The 18,084-nt window shown below is 36.9% G+C and overlaps 1 protein-coding gene across 2 annotated transcripts in view; it reads left to right on the top strand.

Moving 5' to 3' along the window:
* LOC123547427 (uncharacterized) overlaps nt 1–18,084 on the top strand; it is a 51,188-nt gene that overhangs the window by 11,365 nt on the left and 21,739 nt on the right. For both annotated transcript variants that reach the window (XM_045334531.2, XM_045334530.2), the window contains exons 2-3: nt 229–308; nt 11,545–11,951. In XM_045334531.2, coding sequence (XP_045190466.2) covers nt 245–308; nt 11,545–11,951 — 471 coding nt within the window. In that variant the 5' untranslated portion in view covers nt 229–244. The remainder of the gene's footprint in view (nt 1–228; nt 309–11,544; nt 11,952–18,084) is intronic.

Genomic DNA, 18,084 nt, shown 5'->3' with positions numbered 1-18,084 from the left:
TAACATTAAATAACATACCAGTACATGCTTCGCAATTTGTGTTGCTGAGTTATCAAATGGATATCATCAAATTAATTTTTTCTGAATTTTTTGACATTGTACCAGGAAATTATGATTATGTAAACTTGAAAGTTGCCGTGTCAGAGGACCTGTATGTACACAGTAAGTTTGTATTCATGAGTGAATCAGCCATGGAAGCTTTTGCATGATGTTAATTTTTTTTTTCAGACGGTGAGATGCAAGCATGGCCGCTGATAAAAAAGGCAACCTAAATATAATTGGAGATAATGATGACAGCAAAGAAACCAGTAAGTTTTCATTGTAAACATTATCCCCACTCCCATCTGTTACCTTACCACAGAACTGTTGTAACTGGATATAAATATTTAAGCAGATAACAGTAGTTTGAAGCTGAGACAACTTTTAATTTTGCTTTAGCTAGATTTTTTTTTTTCATGCCTGTTTTGTAAAAAACTGGACTTATAAAATTTGATGCCGTGTGCTTCTGTCTGTCCGTCATAATTTTCTGGAACTTTATAACCATTAAAGTTACTGACTTTAAACTTGGCATAGGTAGGTGGTGATGATATGATGTGCACATAAACCGGGTAGGTAGGTCAAAAGTCAAGGTCACAGATTGAGTTCAAATGTCAATTCTGTCTGTCATATTTCATGTCCGGAGCATAACTTATCAACCATACAAGATATTGACTTCAAACTTAGGATGTAGTAGGATGTAGGTAGGTGGTGATTAGACAATGTGCAGAGTGCTTGAACTAGGGCGGTTGGTCAAAGGTCAAGGTCACAGCAAGGTCTGCCCATCATATTTGTGTCTAGAGCATAACTTGAAAAATATTAAAGGTATTGACTTGAAACGTGGAATTCAGGCAGATGGTTATTTATTTTCTTGCCCTATACATGTAGTATCCTGTCACCACCACTGCACACACACACAACCTGCTTCCCCCTCCCCTCAACACCTCCCATCCAAAAAATAAAAATCTTTAAATTTTGCTTTTTGTTTAAGCTTTGCTTCTGACCTCCTCTGATATAACCCTTATGGCATATATTGCCCTGCTGGCAGAGCTCTTGTTTTGCTTAGGTTCAGCGTCGTTTTTCAACAGTATTTGACGACAGGCAGTTAAGCTAACCAGTTTTCCTTGGTTATATACCAGAACTAACCTGTTCTTAACAAATAACTGCCAACTTACCCAAATGATTCAGAGGTGGAGAACGAACAATTTCAGACACAAAAATGTCTTTTGTCTGTCATCACAGAGAACATAGGCCTTTCCCAAGGATTGAACTCAAGACCCTGTGACCCATAGATCTGCACACTCCCTATTGAGCTAAGTGAGCGGACATTAATTTTGCAGATCAAGTAGAAAGAGAGCATTCATATTAAAAAGAGTTTAAATGAACAATACATTTATGGCATTGTAAATAAATTAAATGATTTTAAAGTAAACCAAAGGCAAGGTGAATAGCTGGTTTGAGAGTGAAGCTGATAACCCAGGTTGATTATTCCAGGTTGCTACGTATATGATGACTAGTTTGTAGTATTCAGTAATATAATTTCTGACAGTATTGGGCTAGATTGGATGCAAGGGACATTAATATGTCACTTGCTGCAGGCTGAAATTAAGTCCTTTATCCCTATTAGGTTTTGGACAAATATAAAACATTTTATAAAACAAAACATATGAGCAAAATTTACTGTTTTATTTTGATTTTGTTTTCAGACATAAAAAGGTAATATTTAAGTCATTTCTTTTAATGCAGTTTGTTACACTAGGTACAGAAAATTATCAGTGCCAGGGCTACTTTCAGTTTCATTTGCAAACTAGCAGCATAGATATTAAGTAATTAAAAACAGTCTGTACTATATTATTTAAGTTTTGATATTTATTTATATTAAAAGCATATTTTCTTATAAGAAAAAGCTTAAGGTTAAAAACAGAAATAAATTAGGGTTACTGTAGTAGTACTGTGATCTGCAATGTCGTATTTGGCTCAAGTTAACTTTGCCTGTCCTGGGTCCCACGAGGGGCTTTGTGATCAAGGTACTGCTTTAATGACCCTTTTATTATACAGTAGATTCTCTCTATTAAGGGCACCCAGTGGTCTGACCAAAAGTGGCCTTAATAGTGGTCTGGCCTTAATAGTGAATTTGAGATTTCGCGTGTTCCTGATCGGTCAACAACCATTGTACTATGAGGTTATAATGATGTTTCTAGATATAACCATGTAGTGTCATACTTAAAATCCCTCATTTATGTTTGATTTGGATGTGGAGTTTGATCTTAATCCATGTTTTGGGTCAATTATGTACATGTAGATTGTAGTTAGTTGTCTAGATACATATTGAAGATTTAATTCTTTGTGTTTTTGTTTATTTGCCATGATTTTAGACAGAGAACAATATCATATGTAATTGACTATTTTGTAAGAATGCAAAATGCAGAATGAAACCAAAATCTGCATGCATTTAATCAGCAAATTAATTGGACTTGCTCAAGTGATTCCAACAAAAGACCCAAGGAATCAATTTCTATGATGTTTTGAAGAATGTGTGCAAACTGTCATAATCTTTTATGTTCAATAAAGTTAATTAGGCCTACAAACCAAATTAAAGAACAAAAATCCCCTGCATAAATGACACAATTATTGTATCATTCAGTACAATTAATTTCTTCTTTGAGATCAAAAAGGTTAAAATGATACTTAGATCAGGATAACTGCTGCTAATTGCTCAACAATTAAAGTTTTCACAACAAAATCGACAAAATAATTTCAGCATTTCATCATGGATCTGTAAACGCTTGAATTTGCTCTTACATTTGTATAAAAAGCGTCCAGGCCATACCGATTAAATGTACCTGATTGAAATACACGTTTTGATCGATGTACCTTGTTGTAAATTGCCAGAGGCAGGGGATCATTTACACTCTGTTAAATAAACAAGGTCAATGTGTTGAATAAACAAAGGATGTCTGGGTCCATCTTTTTGTCTGCCCATAATTATGGTCAGTTAGCACATAGTAAATAAGCAATTTGTTCCACAAAAAGTGGCCACAATGCTGCATTAGCGACGTGCCCACTGTACTGGTCAATATGTATAATAAATAAAGAACAAATTTATTTTGTACTATGAAAAAGTGGCCGCAATTTAGGCTTGTCCGTTGTTTTGGCGTGCCCATTAGGTGGAAATCTACTGTATACATATACATGTACCTTTTTCTAGTGATACAACAGCCAAAATGGACTTTTGGACAGAAAGGTTGTATGTATATAATATAAAGGGTTATCGTACTCATCTTGCTAGTGTTGCTTTCAGGTTTCATCTTTGTAGCACATTGTTCAATTTCTTTGTATCTTCCCTGCTTTTATTATCTATCATCAAACATTATACAGGTACAGTATTTTAATCAATTCGCAAGTACACTCTTCTAGAGTAAGGTGATTACTCAAGATGATGATGACGATGATGACCTTACATGGCCTAATGGGCAGACATATTTTAGATAAGTGTCAGATTCATTTGAGTCAAATATTTTTTAGCTCACCTGTCACAAAGTGACAAGGTGAGCTTTTGTGATTGCGCTGCGTCCGTCGTCCGTCGTCCGTGCGTGCGTCCGTGCGTAAACTTTTCCTTGTGACATCTCTAGAGGTCACAGTTTTCATGGGATCTTTATGAAAATGGGTCAGAGTGTTCATCTTGGTAAATTCTAGGTCAAGTTCGAAACTGGGTCACGTGCCGTCAAAAACTAGGTCAGTAGGTCTAAAAATAGAAAAACCTTGTGACCTCTCTAGAGGCCATAATTTTCAATGGATCTTCATGAAAATTGGTCTGAATGTTCACCTTGATGATATCTAGGCCAAGTTCGAAACTGGGTCACGTGCCTTCAAAAACTAGGTCAGTAGGTCTAAAAATAGAAAAACCTTGTGACCTCTCTAGAGGCCATATATTTCATAAGATCTTCATGAAAATTAGTCAGAACGTTCACCTTGATGATATCTAGGTCAAGTTTGAAACTGGGTCACGTGCCATCAAAAACTAGGTCAGTAGGTCAAATAATAGAAAAACCTTGTGACCTCACTAAAGGCCATATTTTTCATGGGATCTGTATGAAAGTTGGTCTGAATGTTCATCTTGATGATATCTAGGTCAAGTTTGAAACTGGGTCACGTGCCATCAAAAACTAGGTCAGTAGGTCTAAAAATAGAAAAACCTTGTGAACTCTCTAAAGGCCATATTTTTCATGGGATCTGTATGAAAGTTGGTCTGAATGTTCATCTTGATGATATCTAGGTCAGGTTCGAAACTGGGTCACGTGCGGTCAAAAACTAGGTCAGTAGGTCTAAAAATAGAAAAACCTTGTGACCTCTCTAGAGGCCATCTATTTCATGAAATCTTCATGAAAATTGGTCAGAATGTTCATCTTGATGATATCTAAGTCAAATTTGAAAGTGGGTCACGTGCCATCAAAAACTAGGTCAGTAGGTCAAATAATAGAAAAACCTTGTGACCTCTCTAGAGGCCATATTTTCAATGGGATCTGTATGAAAGTTGGTCTGAATGTTCATCTTGATGATATCTAGGTCAAGTTTGAAAGTGGGTCACGTGCCTTCAAAAACTAGGTCAGTAGGTCAAATAATAGAAAAACCTTGTGACCTCTCTAAAGGCCATATTTTTCAATGGATCTTCATGAAAGTTGGTGTGAATGTTCATCTTGATGATATCTAGGTCAAGTTCGAAACAGGGTCATGCGCGGTCAAAAACTAGGTCAGTAGGTCTAAAAATAGAAAAACCTTGTGACCTCTCTAGAGGCCATACTTGTGAATGGATCTCCATAAAAATTGGTCAGAATGTTCATCTTGATGATACCTAGATCAAGTTTGAAAGTGGGTCACGTGCCGTCAAAAAGTAGGTCAGTAGGTCAAATAATGAAAAAACCTTGTGACCTCTCTAGAGGCCATATTTTTCATGGGATCTGTATGAAAATTGGTCTGAATGTTTATCTTGATGATATCTAGGTCAAGTTTGAAACTGGGTCAACTGCGATCAAAAACTAGGTCAGTAGGTCTTGAAATAGAAAAACCTTGTGACCTCTCTAGAGGCCATACCCTTGAATGGATCTTCATGAAAGTTGGTCAGAATGTTCACCTTGGTGATATCTAGGTCAGGTTTGAAACTGGGTCACGTGCCTTAAAAAACTAGGTCAATAGGTCAAATAATAGAAAAACCTTGTGACCTCTCTAGAGACCATATTTTTCAATGGATCTTCATGAAAATTGGTCAGAATTTTTATCTTGATAATATCTAGGTCAAGTTCAAAACTGGGTCACATGAGCTCAAAAACTAGGTCACTATGTCAGATAATAGAAAAAACGACGTCATACTCAAAACTGGATCATGTGGGAAGAGGTGAGCGATTCAGGACCATCATGGTCCTCTTGTTATTGGCACAGTTGGCTGTGAACAAAATCTTTTTAACTACAGCCCCTGTTATTGAAACTCCTAATTATAGGAACAGGTGGTAGTGAAAGGGAAGATTGCTTTTGATTTAGAGACCCAAAGGTCAAGGACATTTGGAATTATGGGATAGGGATAAATCCCCAATCATATATCCACCCTCGCTTTATAGTAGTGACAAGGTGAGCTTTTTTGATCAACCTTCGTCCATCCGTCACCCGTCGTCTGTCCACAATTTCTTGTGAACACGATAGAGACCACATTTTGCAATCAATTTTAATCAAACTTGCACATAACTGGAATTGGCGTAATATCTTGGTGCCTTTTGAAAACTGGCCAGATCCCAACATGGGTTCCAGAGTTATGGCCCCTTAAAGGGCAAAAATTGCTATTTTGACTTGTGAACACGATAGAGGCCACATTTTGCAATCAGTTTTAATGAAACTTGTGCACAACTTGTATTTGCATAATATCTCGGTTCCTTTTGAAAACTGGTCAGATCCCATCATGGGTTTCAGAGTAATGACCCCTTAAAGGGCAAAAAAATTGTAATTTTTGGCTTGTAAACATGATAGAGACCACATTTTGCAATCAGCTTTAATCGAACTTGCACACAACTTGTATTGGCATAATATTTCGGTTCCTTTCGAAAACTGGCCAGATCCCATCATGGGTTCCAGAGTTATGGCCCCTTAAAGGGCAGATATTTGCTGTTTTGGCTTTTGCAGCCATATATGGACTTCATTTATGGTTTGATTTGATACAAACTATCAAAATATCTTCAACAACAATAAATCTTTGATTCCATGATGGATCTGTCAGATCCAATCATGGGTTCCGGAGTTACGGCCCCTGACTGACCCCTGAAAGAGCCAAAATTTGTTAGTTTTTGCCTTGTGAACACGATAGAAGTGACATTTTATTTTATATTTGATTATAACCACACTTACACACAAATTCACAAAGTCACAATAAGATCTCGGTTCCATTTGAAAACGGGCTAGATTCCATCATGGGTTCTAGAGTTACTGCCCCTGAAAGGGGCAAACTTTTCTATTTTGACCCTTTCAGCCATATAGAGGTTTCATTTATGCTGTGATATGAGGCAGTCTTGCACAGAATGATTATCTTGATGATCTCTAGGCCTGGATCGAAACAGGGTCATGTTGGGTCAAAAAGTAGGTCAATTCAGGTCAAATCAAAGGAAAAGCTTGTTAACAATCTAGAGGCCACATTTATGACCCTATCTTCATGAAACTTGGTCAGAATGGGTCAGAATGTTTATTTTGATGATTTCTAATCCAAAGTTGAAACTGGGTCATACAGGGTCAAAGTCTAGGTCACCGTGTCAAATCAAAGAATAAGCTTGTTACACCCTAGGGGGGCACAATTTTAGCTCACCTGAGCACGAAATGCTCATGAGCTATTGTGATCATGCTGTGTCCGTCGTCCGTCCGTCTGTTGTCAACATTTTGTGTTTAAATGACATCTCCTCTAAAACCAATGAATGGATTTTGATGAAACTTGGCCACGGTGTTCCTTGGGTGGTCCACGACCAAAGTTGTTCAAACGGCGATTTCGCTTGGTTGCACATGAGGCAGCCAGCGCTGAAAATACAAAAAAGCTTCAAACGATATCTCTTCCTAAACCGCTGGTCTGACTTTGAAATAATTTCACACAAATGGTCCTTATGTCCAATGTTGGCAAAAAGCCGGTCAATAGCTGTAACAGTACTGTAAAAATAATAAAGCAATCTGAATAATATATAATTTTGTTTGTTAAAAAATGTAGTGAATGAGTGGTCAATACTGGTCGATTCAGTTTTGGTCCTTGGCAATGTGCCCTGGTCAGGCTCAGTTCTGGACAATATACTTAGACTAGTCAGTGGTCAATACTAGTTTATTAAATGCTTTTATCACCTAAAAGTATAGCCTTTATTTTAAATTAATTAAAAAAAATATATTACTATAAGTTACACTCATTGAAATGGACAGTACTGGTCAATTCAAATTTTGGTCCTACACAGTATCCTTGATCAACACATATAGTGGTCAATACTGGTCATTTAAATACTTTGATTGCATAATTAATTTTTTAGATAAAGTTACCATGTTCAAGCATCTCATTAATACAATGGGATTATTGATCATGACAGCTAATTAGTAACTAGATGGACAGGCCTGCAACATATAATCTGTTGTATATTGTAAGACATGGTGTCAATTAGGCTATGTGACACTTGCTATCAAAACACAATTAAACCACTTCAGTGAAAGGGTCCAGTTGTAGGCAGCAATTTTTCATTGAATTAAATACTAGTAAAAATAATTAGATTTATCACTTGTGAATCAAACACTTTTAATAACTGCTACAGTTTATAAAATACTTTCTACAAATGAAGTTCAGTTAAATTAGCAGTCTAATGATCAGTATCAACCAGTGCTGAAAAACTGACCACTTCTGACTAATTTGGGAATTAATTTGGTTGCTTGAACTAAATATAATGCATGCAAACACCTTCATCAAGCTCTAAACAGTCATTATTTTAATTGTTCATAAACTCTGTAAAATATCTTAACAGTCAGTATTGACTAATTGACCAGTATTGACCAATCGACCAGTATTGACCGGTATTGACCACTTCAGGGAGTATTGACCGGGGCGGTTTTAACCGGTTAAAACCGCTGGTTAAAACCGGGGGCGGTTTTAACCGCCCAACATTGCTTATGTCACCCTCTCCCGAGGTTGTTCAAATTATTTGGATTCGTCAAAAAACATGGCTGCTAGAGGGCGTGGTCACTTTTGCCTATATGTATATAGTGGAAACTTTAAAAATCTTTTTGTATTAAGGCCTCACCAAAGTAAAAAGTTGTTCATCGGATTTGCCGCTCTATATTTTCAGAAACACAAAAAAAATATTTTGTTTTTGTTTTTGGCTTGCGCTCGCCCCATTGAAAAAAATCAATCCAAAATTTTTTGGTGCGCTACTTTTTACGGACATAAAAGTGTATAAAAGTTAGAAAAAGAGCTGTGCATAAGACATCATGCTCGACTTTTCTGAATCAGAGCTTTGCCAGTAAAAGGGGCATAATAGTCAGAAGCTTTGAAAGTAACAGAGCTATTGGTCATTACATAAAAATTAATTAAAAATAGTCTATGTTAAAAAGGGGCATAACTCCGTTTAGATTAAGACTTGAGTATTTTTTCTCCTGGTGTAGACTTTGACAGTAAATAACTATTCTAAGTTTCAAATCAAAAGCTTTAATAGATCTAGTAACACTCACAGAGATTTATGATGGATCAAAAACATTGTAAAGCCAGCTAAAAATGCTACATTTTCACATACGTATGGCGTAAGGTTATGCACTGTTGTTTATTACATATTTTCTAACAGCATTTTCAAAAGCATGCATTATTTGATTACAGTGTACTGTATGACAATGTTATTACTTTTTTTCACGAGTTCGCTTTGTTGTGTGTCTGGAGGTCAGGTTTTCTCAATCCCTTTGGGACTTACTTTTTAATCTAAAAGGGCTATACATTCTATTTTAAGGTTTTTATTAGTCAGCCGAGAGCCAAATGAAGACAAATATATTTCTTCGCTCTTCGCTCGCTCCTGATATTCTCAAAAACCAAAAAAAAATATTTAAATTATTTTTTCGCTCGCCGCCTCAATTTTTTCAGAAAAAAATCCGATGAACAACTTATCAATTTGGTGTGGCCTAAACTGCTTTCCCAATTTTAGAAAAATTCTATGCAAATGGTCCTTGTGTGACCCTCTACCAAGTATGTTCAAATTATTTTGATTTGTCAAAAAACAATGCCGCCAGAGGGCGTGGTCACTTTTCCCTATATGCATGGTCACTTTTCTTCTCTGAATCAATAATAGCTAGAGCCTTGATATTTGGCCTGTGATACTAGATTTGTAATGTCTACCATAATTGTTCAAATTATTGCCCTAAGTTCAAAAGTGTGTGTGACATGTATATAGGCTATCAGAAGAAACCTAACTCTGTACTTATACAAACACACTTGAAGCCTTGTACAAAGGTGAGCACTTTATGGTCAATGACCCTCTTGTTGATATTATCTTCATAAAATTTGGTCAGAATGTTTATTATGAAGTCTTGAATGATTTTAAATCTGGGTTACGTGGGGTCAAAAACTAGGTCACTAGGTCAGATCAAAGGAAAAGCTTGTATACACTCTAGAGGCCCCCTTTTTTTGCTCCAATCTTCCCAAAACTTTGTCAGAATGTTTGTTTTCATAACATTCTGGACAAGTTCGAATCTGGGTCACTAGGTCACTAGGTCAAATCAAAGAAAATGCTTGTTTACACTCTAGAGGCCACTTTTTTTGGTCCAATTCTAATGATAATTGGTCAGAATATTTGTCTCCCTGAAATCACTAGGTAAAACATGTTATACTGTTATGGTGTGTTACTCAGGTGAGCGACCTAGGACCATCTTGGCCCCCTTGCTATCTATCTTACAGCTGTTTTTCGGCAAATGCCGTTATAAGAACGAATTCGTGACCTTGACTGACCCATGCCACGTGACCTCAGTTTGCAAATCAAACTACTTGATAACGCATTATAGATAATTTATCAAAATGAAAGATTTATGCAACACTCTGCCTAATTGGACGGCGAGAGTGTCAATTTGTTTCACTCTGCTGATTGTGCTACGCTGGGTGAAATGTAGACAAAGTGTTTATCCTAAACGACGCTGTTCACAGTTTTAAAGCTAACTTTGGCTCAGTATATTTAGCAAGAATATTGATATATCTCAAAATTATAAGTACCGTAAGTTTAATAAATATGATAAAAACCTGTTCAAATACCAACATATATCAAATTAAAGAAAGAGCTGAATACGGTCTGCGTATAACATGAATAAGGATGTGATAAGAGTCTTCTGTGTAGAGAAGTGCTTTTTAAAAGATTTTCCTTGTTAGCTCACGATGTGCTCAAAGGTGAGCTTTTGTGATCACCCTGTGTCTGTCGTCCGTCCATCTGTCGTCTGTCGTCAACAATTTGACTGTTAACACTTTAGAGGTCACAATTTTGGCCCAATCTTAATGAAACTTGGTCAGAATGTTACCCTCAATAAAATTTTGGACAAGTTCGATACTTGGTCATATTGGGTCAAAAACTAGGTCAACAGGTCAAATCAAAGGAAAAGCTTGTTAACACTCTAGGGGCCACATTTATGACCATATCTTAATGAAACTTGGTCAGACTGTTAATCTTGATGATCTTTAGGTCAATAGGTCAGGTGAGCGATACTGGGCCTTTATGGTCCTCTTGTTTCCCATGTATTCTCATCAAACTTGATTTGTAGCATCTTTATTAGGCCCGCAGCCAACTTTGTTCATTTGGGACATTTGACCCCTTATAGGGCTGCTAGAGCTAAAACTAGAAATGCCTTTAGACAGCGTCTCATGAATAGCTTGATGGATCTTTGTCATACTTGGTCTGGAGCATCATTATAAGGTCCTCTTCCAAATTTATTTATATAGGAACTTGGGCCCTATTAGGAACCACTGTAGCTAAAAGTAGATATGCCTTTCTTCGCATTAACCACTAAAATGTAATGGATTTTTATCAAACTTGGTGTGTAACAATATCGTAAGGTCTCCTGCTATTTTGTTACAGACGGCGATAGGGACCAATTTAGCTAAAAATATGAACAGTTTTAATGACCTCTTCTCATGAACCGCTTGATGAATCTTCATCAAACTACTGCTGTAATTATTCGTCTAAGGATAAACGAAACAAAACTGCAACCCTACGAAACCTTTGTGAAAAATTAAAAGAGAACCATACAAAGTGCGGTGTTTAGTTTTGCAATTTGAAAAATGTTAGATGAAAGATGAATGTTAGATGAAAATTTCATAAACTTCTTTCCTTATTACAATTCGCCGACCATCTTTTTTAAAGATATTTCTTGTTAATAATACTTCAACTATTATTAACAAGATGGTTAAGTTATATCAAATTTTAGAAAATGTAGTTCCTTATTAGATTTGTGCTAAATTTTTATCCTTTAATCATTCTACCATTTCAGAACCAACTGTCCCAGAAGAAGAAAAGGATAGAGAAATAGTACTTGATGGAGATGATGCAAGAATTATTAAACATTTTTTTAATAACGACTTGATTGAAATCGGTTACAAAGGTCGTGTTACAAAGGAACCACAAACTGATGGACCGACAAAGCGTTTGATTATCAAATATAACGTGAAAAAAGCTGAATTTGTAGAAACACATGTGGATGGCTTGAAGTCAAAAGTAAGAGAATTAGCTGAGAAAGAAGTTCTTATTCCAGCTGATAAGAAGAGTGGTCTGGCTGATTTTTATAGAGAATTTGAAGACAATCCAGATGTTTTAGTTCTTCCAGACATAGCTAGTGACAAAGTAAGGATTGTTGGACTACATCAGGACAAAGTAGATAAGGCAGCCCACAAGCTGAAGGTAACCTGTGCCTCAAGCTTTTTAGACTTTCACATTTTTAGCTCACCTGAGCATGAAGTGCTCAAGGTGAGCTTTTGTGATCACCCTGTGTCCATCATCCATTTGTCCATCATCAACAATTTGACTGTTAACACTCTAGAGGTCACAATTTTGGCCCAATCTTACCCTCAATAAAGTCTTGGACGTGTTCAGTATTGGGTCATCTGGGGTCAAAAACTAGATCACCAGGTCAAATCAAAGGAAAAGCTTGTTAACACTCTAGAGGTCACAATTTTGACCCAATCTTAATGAAACTTGGTCAGAATGTTACCCTCAATAAAATCTTAAACCAGTTCAATATTGGGTCATCTGGGTTCAAAAACTAGGTCACCAGGTCAAACCAAAGGAAAAGCTTGTTAACACTCTAGAGGTCACAGTTTTGGCCCTATCTTAATAAACTTGGTCAGAATGTTACCCTGAATAAAATCTTGGATGGGTTCGATATTGGTTCATCTGGGATAAAAATCTAGGTCACCAGGTCAAATCAAAGGAAAGGCTTGTTAACAATGTAAAGGCCACATTTATGACTGTATCTTATGAAACTTGGTCAGAATGTTAATCTTGATGATCTTTAGGTCCAGTTTGAATCTGGGTCATGTAGGGTCAAAAACTAGGTCACTTGGTCAAGTCAAAGGAAAAGCTTGTTAACACTCTAGAGGCCACATTTATGACTTTATTTTTCATGAAACTTAGTCAGAATGGTAGTCTTGATGATCTTTAGGTCAAGTTCAAATCTGGGTCATGTGGGGTCAAAAACTAGGTCACCGGGTCAGATCAAAGGAAAAGTTAGTTAGCACTTTAGAGGCCATATTTATAACCTTATCTTAATGAAACTTGGTCGGAATGTTAATCTTGATGATCTTTAGGTCAGCTTAAAATCTGGGTCAGATGAGACCAAAAACTAGGTCACCAGGTCAAATCAAAGGAAAAGCTAGTTAACACTGTATAAGCCACATTAATGAAACTTGGTCTGAATGTTAATGTTGATGATCTTTAGGTCAAGTTTAAATCTAGGTCAGGTAGGGTCAAAAACTAGGTCACCTGGTCAAATCAAAGTTAAAGCTTGTTAACACTCTAGAGGCCACATTTGTGACTGTATCTTCATGAAACTTGGTCAGAATGTTAACCTTGATAATCTTTAGGTCAAGTTCGAATCTGAATCATGTGCTTCAAAAACTAGGTCACCAAGTCAAATCAAAGGAAAAGCTAGTTAACACTCTAGAGGCCACATTTATGACCATATTGTAATGAAACTTGGTCAGAATGTTAATCTTGATGATCTTTAGATCAGTAGGTCAGGTGAGCGATATAGGTCCTTCATGGCCCTCTTATTCCTGTTTACTACAAGTATCAGACAGCTTCTGCACATGGAACTTACGTTGAAGAAGGAATGTATGGTTGCAGTCTTTTATCAGATTGTCATAAAGAGTTCTTTCCCTTTCCCGTAGTAAATTTGTGATTCGTACAGAGCTTTCCTTAGTGAGAGTAACCAAATTAAAGTGACTGTCTGAGCTAACAGTCTTGTATTTTCCTACAAAATAAATTTCATCTAGATGTTGAATCTTTCGACCCAGCCTGAGATATATACTAATTATTGTAACACTCTAGTGACCAGATAAAAATCTATTTGCATGAAACTGATATTTTTGTTTAAATTATTGAATTGAGTTTTTCAATTATGCAAAACTTTACACTTATTTATCATCCAAACATTTCTTGTTATGCCTCCTGAAGGTAATCAGTCTGTCCATCTGTCTATCTATCCCCTTTGTTATCCCCCGACGAAAGTCGGAGGGATATAATTTTGGCGTTGTCCGTCCTTCCGTCCGTCTTCCCGTCCGTCCGTCCGGAGCCATATCTAGGAAATGGTTGGAAATATTATTTAAAACTTCATAAACATGTTCACCACTATGAGTTCTTGCGGCCCATCAAGTTTCTGTCAGATTGCCTAAGTAACACCAGAGTTATGGCCCTTAGAAGTTTCTAGTGTTAACTATATAGGGTACTGTAAATATGGCAATTTCTGCATCATAACTTTTGATATATTTGACCTAGAACTTTGAAACTTAAACAGAATTTAGATCACCATAATGTGGTTGTGTACACACAATTTCGTTCGGATTTATTAGTAAATTTAGAGTTATTGCCCTTTAATTGTATAAAAATCCACATATTTGTACATAACAAACTTACCATTTGGTAGAATTTCATTAAATTTCTTTCATTCTTTTCCATGAACATTTATTGTAAACATGTGAAGTTGTGTACCCACACTGGTCACCCCCTTACCTTGATCACACCCTCCCCCTCCCGATCCGATCCCCCCCCCCCCCCCCCCCCCCCCCCACACACACACACACACCAGAATTTTTTTTTTTTTTTTTTTTTAAATTCGTTCTTTATTTTAGATTTTTTTCAAACAAACTTCATATACATGTTCACCACTATGATGTTATGGGGCCCATCAAGTTTCAGACAGATTGCCCAAGTAACACCAGAGTTAAACCCTTAGAAGTTTCTAGTGTTATCTATAATATATATAGGGTACTGTAGATATGGCAATTTCTGCATCATAACTTTTGATATATTTGACCTTGAACTACATGTATGAAACTTCAACAGAATTTAGAGCACTATAACGTGGTTGTGCACACACAATTTCTTATGGATTTCTTCTGTAACTTTAGAGTTATTGCCCTTTAATTGTCTAAAAAGCCACATATTTGTACATAACAAACTGACCATTTGGCAGAATTTCATTAAAATTCTTTCATTCTTTTCTGTGAACATTTATTATAAACATGTGAAGTTGCGCACCCACTTGCCTTGGTCACACCCCCTCCCCTCCCAACCCACCTTCCCCCCCCCCCCCTCCCAAAAAAAAAAATTAGATTTTTTTCAAACCTTCCATGATTATTTATCAACATACAAGTTGTACCATTCCCCCACCTCACTCCTCCACCCAGTCATGCCCACCACTGATCATGCATCCTCTGTCCTCCCCCCCCCCCCAACTTCACCCTTTTACCCTTTTTTTTTTTTTCATTTTTAATTTTCCATCAATATTTATAATCAGCATGTGAAATTTTGTTTCCTCTCCCATTCCCCCCGCCCCCCCCCCCCCCCTAAAAAAATAAATATATATACATATATATATTTCCATTCCTTTTTATACTTTCAAATTTTAGGTGTATTTTAAGGTCTCTCTACCTGGTAAGGAATTTTTTTTTTTGTGGACTTAGGAAAACAAAAGACTTACAATGATTACTAAACAACCACAAAATTAAAATTCATTTGCAATACAGCAGCTAGAGTAAAGAAATTTGCTGTGACGGGCGTATATTGTGACATTCTGGCACTCTTGTTTTTTTTTTTTATACACGCCCGTTTGAAAAACGGGACGTATTATGGGAATGCCCCTGGCGGGTGGGTGGCGTCCACAGACTTTGTCCAGAGCATATCTTCTTCATGCATGGAGGGATTTTGATGAAACTTGGCACAGTTGTTCACCATCATAAGACGGAGTGTCATGCACAAGAACCAGGTCCCTAGGTCTAAGGTCAAGGTCACACTTAGAGATCAAAGGTCAAATTCAAGAATGACTTTGTACGGAGCATATCTTCTTCTTGCATGGAGGGATTTTGATGAAACTTGGCACAATTGTTCACCATCATGAGACGGAGTGTCATGCGCAAGAACCAGGTCACTAGATCTAAGGTCAAGGTCACACTTAGAGGTCAAAGGTCATATTCAAGAATGAAAACTTTGTCTGGAGCATTTCTTCTTCATGCATGGAGGGATTTTGATGTAACTTGGCACAATTGTTCACCATCATGAGACGGAGTGTCATGCGCAAGAACCAGGTCCCTAGGTCTAAGGTCAAGGTCACACTTAGAGGTCAAAGGATACAAGAATGAAAACTTTGTCCGGAGCATTTCTTCTTCGTGCATGGAGGGATTTTGATATAACTTGGCACAAATGTTCACCATCACAAGATGGAGTGTCTTGCGCAAGAACTATGTCCCTAGGTCTAAGGTCAAGGTCACACTTAGAGGCCAAAGGTCAGATACATGTACAAGAATGACTTTGTCTGAAGCATTTCTTCTTCATGCATGGAGGGATTTTGATGTAACTTGGCACAATTTTACACCATCATGAGACGAAGTGTCATGCGCAGGTTCCTTCTTTAGAATTACTTCCCTTTGTTGTTACTATAAATAGCTTATATTGCAACCTTTTCATTACTAGTAGTAGGGAAAAATCGAGACCACTTTTCTGTAGTACAACATGCATATTACATCCAGTGTTGAGATGTATTTTGACCTATCTCTACATGGTAAGGATTTTTGTGTGGACTTACAAATTTTTTTTGGATTTTTTTTTTTTTTTTTAAGATTAACTTCCCTTAGTTGTTACTATAAATAACCTATACTGTAACTTTTTTATAATTGACCATAGGAAAAAACCAAGATCACTTTTCTGTGGTACAACATAGATGTTACTTTCAAATTTTATGTGTATTTTAAGGTATCTCTACTTGGTAAGGAGTTTTTTTATGGACATAGAAAAACAAAAGAAATACAATAAATACTAAACAACCACAAAGTTAAGATTCCATTTGCAAACACAGCTGCTATTTGCTAATTTGCTGCGACGGGCGTATATTGTGACATTCTTGCGCTCTTGTTTTTAAATGTTCAAACCTTCAACACATTGTGACTGCACAAACCTTGCCCTCAGTCATGTTCAAGATATCTTACCTGTGTTCTCTTAAGGACATCTGTTCTTTTAAGTTCAAATGTACATGTTAAACAGCAACACCTGGTGCCAAACCACTCAAAGACAATATTTCGTTCCAGTTAAACTTCAAGCTCATATTTCAATTAACTGCATTTAATTTTAAAAGCTAAGCTTATTACAGTAAGCATATCCCATTCAAAATAAATTCTGTAGTCAGGATCAAAGTATCATACATTTATTATGTACTCTTTAATTAAACATTTGTTTTTTGTTAAATCGATTTTGACTAATGAAATTATTTGCTTCTTATTAACATCCTTAACTTTCTGCCGGATATATTTTTTTGCCATTCCTCACCACAAACCTTTTTGGCGGGGGATACCAATTCATCGAATTTGCTTGTTTCCAATCTATAACTGAAGTTTGCTTCAGTGCAGGAACCTCAAACTTGGTAGACAGGTTGGTGGTAACATACAGATGTTCCCTATTGATTTTGAGGTCAGCTGAGGTCAAGGTAATTGTGACCTTTAGCCGAAAATCTCTTTCTGTTCAATAACTGAGAACACTTTAGCCCACAATCATAAAGTTCTAGGGTTGGTTGCCTTTGCCAGTATAATGACTCATATTGTTTTGAGGGGTTTGCCTGTTAGCCTTGTTCTCGGTGCTTCTGTGGGATCTACTTTCCAGATTTTATTTACTTCACAACAGTGGGTGTTAAGTGCTGTGTGGCAGCCGTAAAAAGTTGCCCCAACTTCATCTCAGTTTTGTTATATTTTCTGGTCCTTCGGGATCATTGATTTCCACTCATTTAGATTTGAAGATTGAATACTGCTTAAGCCGATGCTAGGGGGCGTTGGCAATGTTGCATTTTCCATTACTGCTCATGAACAGACTCAATCAAACTGAGTCTGTAATTTTCACTGTTTGCCTTGTTCTTGGTGCTTCCGAGAGATCCACTTTCCAGATTTTATTTACTTCACAACAGCGGGTGTTAAGTGCTGTGTGGCGGCCGTAAAAAGTCGCCCCGACTTCATCTCAGTGTTGTTATATTTTCTGGTACTTTGGTATCATTGATTTCCACTCATTTAGATTTGAAGATTGAATACTGCTTAAGCCGGTGCTAGGGGGCGAGGGCAGTGTTGCATTTTCCATTACTGCTCATGAACAGACTCAATCAAACTGAGTCTGTAATTTTCACTGTTTGCCTTGTTCTTGGTGCTTCCGAGAGATCCACTTTCCAGATTTTATTTACTTCACAACAGCGGGTGTTAAGTGCTGTGTGGCGGCCGTAAAAAGTCGCCCCGACTTCATCTCAGTGTTGTTATATTTTCTGGTACTTTGGTATCATTGATTT

Source organism: Mercenaria mercenaria, chromosome 9 (genome assembly GCF_021730395.1).
Source record: "Mercenaria mercenaria strain notata chromosome 9, MADL_Memer_1, whole genome shotgun sequence".
NCBI classification, from domain to species: domain Eukaryota; kingdom Metazoa; phylum Mollusca; class Bivalvia; order Venerida; family Veneridae; genus Mercenaria; species Mercenaria mercenaria.
Note: the sequence above shows the minus strand (reverse complement) of the source record. Positions and strands in the feature narration are given on the sequence as shown.